At 49.1% G+C, this 6642-nt stretch overlaps 1 protein-coding gene across 1 annotated transcript in view; it reads right to left on the reverse strand.

The window, feature by feature from the left end:
* Window positions 1-3240: 3240 nt before the first annotated feature.
* The window catches only part of LOC105522677, a 4862-nt gene continuing 1460 nt past the window's right edge, over window positions 3241-6642 (reverse strand). Inside the window, exons 4-5 of the mRNA XM_011957252.1 lie at window positions 6389-6506; window positions 3241-6261 (exon numbers count right to left, since the gene is read on the reverse strand). Coding sequence (XP_011812642.1) covers window positions 5839-6261; window positions 6389-6506 — 541 coding nt within the window. The 3' untranslated portion in view covers window positions 3241-5838. The remainder of the gene's footprint in view (window positions 6262-6388; window positions 6507-6642) is intronic.

Here is a 6642-nt window from a genome sequence, read left to right on the forward strand (position 1 = left end):
CAGAATGTTGGGAAAATATGCCAGGCAGTGACACCAATGTTGTGTATTTGATGTTAATGAGTGAAATTTAAAAAAACAAAATCCATAAATTGTAGCAGGAATGTTAGTAGTAAAGAAAAAGCCCTTGTGACTTTTAAAAAACCAATGGACCTGGGAAATGAAAAGAATATGTGCAGGGAAAACATTTTTTTGCACAATTGCCTTGAGAAAAATACAAAGCAACAAAAACAAAGTTTAGTTACACAGATTCAAGAGAATTAAAATTGCCTTTATATTCTTGGAGGAAACTAAAATACAACAAAAATAAAAGCCACCATGAAGGATTGCTGGCAATAGTCTAATAGTTGAAAAATTGCATGATTTTGGATGGTAAAGAAAAAAAAGCGCTGTAGGCCACCTTTTAAGAAGTGTATTAGCTGGGTGTGGTGGTGCATCCTTGTGGCCTCAGGAAGCTGAGGTGGGGGAATCCATTGAGCCCAGGTGGAGGCTGCAGTGGGCTGTGTTCGCGCGCATCAGTGCACTCCACCCTGGGTGATAGGGTGAGACTTTGTCAAAAAAAAAAAAAAAAAAAAGTGAAAAAAGAAAAAGAAAAAAGTAAAGAAAAAAAAGTTTATAGGGTGAGCATGGTGGCTCACACCTGAGGCTGAGGTTGGAGGGTTGCTTGAGTCCTGGCGTTTGAGACCAGCCTGGGCAATACAGTGAGACTCCGTCTCTATAAACAATAAAAAAACTAGCCAGGTGGTGGCATGTGCCTGTAGTCCTAGCTGCTTGAGAGGCGGAGGCAGGAGAAGCGCTTGAGTCCAGGAGTTTGAGACTTCAGTGAGCTATGATTAAACCACTGTACTCCAGCCTTTGTGACACAGTGAAACCCTGTCTAAACGAAAAAGTTTATAATCAAAGTAATAAAAAAAAAAAAACTAGGTAACCTATAACTATTCTTATTTTGGAAGGAACTTGTCCCAAATATAACTTACTTGGTGGCATTACTGATGGCAATGGCAGGCCGTCCAGAGCAGCTACTGCCATCATGCCGGCTGCAGCGCGCATGTGTGAGCATTGGTGGCAGGAGCGGCCGTGGGAATGGCAGTGGCAGTTGTGGGACCTTTGCGTCCCGCGTTCCCGAGGTGGACAACTGTGCGGCCCCCAGTACCCATCCTCGTGTGGCCAGGCAGGACCCGTTCCCAGCCTTGGAGCCTCCACTGCTCCAGACCCTGACCCTGAATTACTGCTCTCGCCCACTGTCACTGTGGGGAGCACGTGCGGAGGAGGCAGACAGTCCCCAGAGCCCACTGCCCTGGGGTCTGCTGTGATGGGGCAAGGTTGAGCTGCCTGCCAGCAGGGGAGCAGCATGGTCAGGCACGGAGAGGTGGGCAGAGAGGGGCCCAGCAAGGACCTGGAGTCCTCGCCCTGGGCTGCAAGGAGGCGCAGCTGGGGCTGCCTGTACACTCCATGGAGCAGGCGGGAATCCTACCCTCCCAGGCGCAGGACCAGGGCATCTCTGCACTGCACCCTCTAGGGGACAGGAAGGCCCCATTCCCCCTGCAGGCCCGGGGGTGTCTGTTCCCATTGCCTGGCCTCTCTCCGCTCCCAGCGCCTGCTCTGATCTCAGAACGGGGTTGGGGCCAAGCCCAGGTACTGTCACAGCCCAGCTGGGTATGTGCAGGCTTGGGGCAGTACTGGCATGCCAGCCCCCTGCTGCTTCCGTCCCTTCTAGATGTTAGGTGCCCACAAGCATGGGAGGGAGGCAAGTGTTGGCAGGGCTGAGGCCTGGCCTCACAGGCGCCCCTCTGCAGGAATACCCTGGGTGTCATGAAAAGTGGTAGGAGGCAGACAGGCTTCAGTGTGGAAAGGAGCAGGTTCCCAGTGAAGCCCCACCTATAGGCCGGGTAAGGCCTGAAGCCCGGGGACTGGGCTGCCCATCCTGCACACCAGAGGGGGAACTTATGGTGCTTTTCCCTGGGCCTGCCCAAGGGCCAATCAGCATGCACTTCCTCCCCTCTGAGGCCCCTAAAAGCCCGGGGCTCAGTCAGAACTGAGCAGAGGATGGATGACCAGCCGCAGAGAGGAACTACCTTCTCTGCTGCTAGCTGAACACTTGTTAGGATGACCAGCTGTGGAGAGTAGCTACCCTCCCTGCTGAGAACTGAACATTTGTTGGAACAATCTTCCTGCATAGATGAGCTACCTTGCAAAGAGGAGCTCTCCTCTCTGCTGAGAGCTGAAAACTCATCAGGACAACCTGCCTAGCAGAAAGGAGCCAACCTCTTTGCTAGAAGTTGAACACTCATTGGGACACCCTGGCTGCAGAAAGGAGCTACCCGCTGTGGGTCTCCTCTGAGCTGTTCCATTACTCAATAACATCTTCCTCACCCTCCACTTGTCTGCATACCTCGTTCTTTCTGGTCACAGGAGAATAACTTGGGACCTGCCAAATGGTGAGGCTAAAGGAGCTGTAACACAAACGGGGCTGAGACATCCCCCTTGCTGCCAAGTTGCAGGTGAAGAGAAGGGCTGTGGCCTTTCGGGGAGTCCAGACCTGGGAGCTCCCCAAGCCAGGGCTGTGACTCCCTCTTTGGGTCCCTGCAGTTCCTGGCATCTCCAAGCTTCTGGGTGCCAATGTGTTCCCTGGTGCCAGCTGTGGAAGCTGCTTGCAGTATGCCTGGTCCAGCCACAGCCTTGCAGAGAGCTGGCACATCTGGAGCTGCCCGCCCCACTGCAGCAGCTGGGGTGTCTGACTGCGCAGTAGCCAGACCTCACGCTCGCTCACACATGCCTTGCTGCTCCATGCCGTACTTGCCCTTGGCAGATGTGGGATCCAGGCCGGTAGTGTAAGCTGAGCACAGCCTGCCAGGCCAAGTAGGTGGAATGAGCCCAGTGGGCCTGAGCAAGACTTGGGCAAAGGCGCCACAGGCCACAGAGGTTTCTGGACAGAAAAGCGACACCCTAAACATCCCATGAGATTACTTTACCTGTTCAAATGTGGACTATGAAAGGATATTGAAAAGTTGGGCATCTCAGAGACTTAGATGTTGAAAAGATAATGCACCACAAAAATGTAAATCCAAATAGCTAGTTGTATACAAAAAGATCCTCAACAGCATCAGTAATCAGATAAATGCCAGTTAAAACCATAATGATATATGATATACTACTACACATCCACCAGACTGGCAAAACCGAAAAGACCAATAACGTCAAGTGTGAAGATGTGGAGCAATGGGACTCATACATACCTAGTGTTGAGTGTGTAACCCTCTAGAAAAGAACTTGGCATTATTTATTCAAGTTTATGATACATCTTACCACTCCCAGGTATATGCTATAAAGAAACTGACATAGATGTGATGGAACATATATATGAAGAATGTTCACATTAGCATTTATAACAATCCTGAACTGGAAGCAACCCAGATGTCTATCAGCAACAGAATGGCTAAACATATTGTCACATACTGTTACAATGGGACACTGTAATATGCAACAATGAAAATGCACAAATTACAGCTATAGGAACAACCTGAACCACATATGAATTAAAAACAATGTTGAGCAAAAGCAGCAAGAACAACAGATTACATATTATATTGTTCCAGTTACATAAAGTTCAAAACAAAGAGTGAAACTAAACAATATATTGTTTAGGGATGCATGCTTGAGACAAAGCGACAAAGAAAAGCAAGGAAGTGATTATCACAAATGTTAGAATAATGGCTACATTTAGGAGGGAGGGAAAGAGTTGTGTTCAGGAAGGTCATGGGGCAGGGAGGGGAACTTCTGAGTTGCTGGAAATATTCCATTTCTTGACCTGGCTGATCGGTTACATGGTGGTTTCCTTTATAATCACTTATTATACTATATAATTGCTTTATGTATTTAAACTATATTTCACAATAAAAATGTTAAAATCAATATACTATAGATAGCATTTCTGGAAAGCAAAATTTTGCCAGATAACTTAGCTTACACAATCTTTGACAGTAAAACCCACTGATGTGGAATAACAAAACATTGATTAGTTTCTCATAAGAGCTCACTTTCAAGTGTAGAGGTCAAAAACCTTATAAGAATCTCCTTTGTTCTATATTTTAACACAGTTTTTAGGTCTTTATCTTAAATTGATGAACCAGGGAAGGAACTATTAGCTAAAACTTCAGATTTTTTGGAAGTTTGAATTAACTAGCTGTTTTCTCCTCTGGATTAATAAGCAATACAAGGAACTAAAGAGATGCAGACCAAGCTGGAAATGTATGAACTTCCTTCTCTCCAGCCTCCAGTTCCAGCTGTTTCCTCCTGTTATCAAGCTGGGTGTTGAGGTGGGTATCTAGCCCAGTAAGCTTAGTGTGCTGTTATTAAATACTTTCTAAGTAGGTGGCTCAGGCTCTCCTGAGTGCCCTTCTGTTCCTCAGCACTGAGGTTGTAAGGTGGAGCCACTGACAATGAAAACAGAAGATCACGCTGCTGAAAAACCCTATGTGGTACACACTTAACTGGAGGTGTTCTCTGCTGGGCTGCAGAACTCTGATGTTTGCACTCTTTTCCTCCAAAGCCCACAAAGGTTAAACTCTCTGAGGTGTTTAACTTCACAAAATCCCCTAAATCTGTGTGTTTTACTCCTTTAATTTCCACCATTCCCCTGCTGTAAGATAGGAAGAGGGGGAAAAACAAAAAATATTTATTTTGTAGCCATGTGAAACCATCACTTGTTGCTCTGATTAACTGTGAGTCTTATTTGGAAGGCTGTAGCAGGGGATTGATCATGTAAAGACAGAAAAATCCAGGGTAATTTAAGCAGGATGTTTAACCTGGCTCTTTGAACTTCAGGTCAAGGGCAGTAGGGTCAGGTGCTAGTCTGTGAGTCTCTCCTTGGTTTTGCCACATCCTCCTTTGCCCCTCCCACCACCTTTCCTGCAGCATTTTAATGAACACGAGGCCTTGTATTTACCCAGTTAAAAGGTTCCTTAGTCTACTGTTTGCAGATGGTAGTGGCAGTAGTGGGAGAAACCCAGAGCTTCCCACATTTGTCTATATTACACTTGCTCCTATCTCACCCCCTCCTTCAGGTGGAAAGACTTGTAAATTCCATTACTACTGCTTCCCAAGGAGGTAGAGTGTACTAGGGTCCACGGACAGAATTGTGGAATCTGCTTTCATCATTGCTGCTGTTTTAATCTTTTCCTCATACTATTCACTTAAGACAGATTTCTGAGGATTCTGGTCCTTTTATCTTAAATTTCTTTTCCTAGAGAACTACACTTTAAACTTCCTGAGTTTTTACTTGACTTTCCTTTCCAGGATAACATCTGTAGGAAAAGCTGCATAATAGTAATAACATTTATTTTAGAAAGAAAATAACCTTTGAGTCAGACCTGAAACACAGGCTAACATTTCTTGATGACAACGTACACTGATGAACCAAGATCAGAAGTTCTCGAAAGCCCCAAGCCATAAGAAAGAACCATTCGTAAAAGTGAGACACTATTAAATTCTTCCCCTGACAGTTAAAAATCCTTCAACAATCTCCCAGAGGATGGCTCCCTTCCAATCCTCCCTTCCCGCCGCCCTCACAATCTGCGCGAGGATGGGTTCCTTCCTCTGCCCGGCATTTCGTCTCCTTGTCCACTAAAGACTCAGGTTGTGACTGTACTCAAGCCGCACCCCTGTTTCCTTCCACGGCTGAGGAGGGGAGGAATGTATTACAACTCATTTTTACAAAGCACTGTAGTTTACAAAGCACTTGCACTTCCACCATATCCTCTGAGCTTCGCGAGTGCCACGTGAGAGAGGCATTCATTCATTCATTCATTCATTCATCAAACATTTGCTCGGCCCGACCACACGTTATCCAACGCCGGGTCTCACCCCACGCCACGGGAAGGTTGGGGCGCTCTCTCCCTGGAGCAGGTGCAGCGGATCAGGCTGTGCGGGAACTGCACGATCAGTCCGGCTTTTCGAGGGTCTGTCTGGGGCCAAATGCCTCATCTTCGGGTGGTGCGCGCAGCTGTCTGAAGGCGCGGCCTGGGCCTCCTCTTTCCTTCCAAAGGAGCAGTCCCCACCTGCCCCGAAGGAAACCGCTACAGAGCAAGCTCTCCAGGCCGCCCTCGGGTCAGGGGTAAGATCGGGCGGCAGCTTAGGCTCGACTCGGCTCCTCCCCTTCCTCTCTTCAGTTCTGACGCGGCCGTAGAGGCGGCAGCGGCGGCGGCGGCTGCGAGTCCCGCGGCCCGAGGCGCACCCACCCGCTCGCCGATCCCCACTTCCTCTTCCCTTGGAGCGTCATCAGAGGGCGCCAGAGGCGCCCAGGGCGGGGTGGCTGGAAGGGGAAAAGAGGCCAGCGGAGGAAGCCTCAGAGCGGAAAGAAGAGGGAGGGGGAAGAGAGTGGTTGCTAGGTGACTTGCGTCATCGGCAGGCGCCGCTCTCCTCCCGCCCCTCTCTCTGGAGTGAGGCGAGAGCCCCGCACAGAGCGAGGGAGACAGCGAGCTGAGCTCCGGGCGCTGCCGCTGCTGCTGCCGCTGAGAGTAAGAGCGAAGGCGCATCCGAGAGACCCAGCCCCCCTGCACTGGCCGCCGAGACCTTCGCTCTCACCTGGGCCAGCGGGAGCGGCGGCCGCACTCCTCTCCCCCCCTCACCTTCCCGGCCGGTAGCGGC

This window comes from Colobus angolensis, unplaced genomic scaffold (assembly GCF_000951035.1).
Source record: "Colobus angolensis palliatus isolate OR3802 unplaced genomic scaffold, Cang.pa_1.0 Scaffold111, whole genome shotgun sequence".
In the NCBI taxonomy this organism is placed as follows: Eukaryota; Metazoa; Chordata; class Mammalia; order Primates; family Cercopithecidae; genus Colobus; species Colobus angolensis.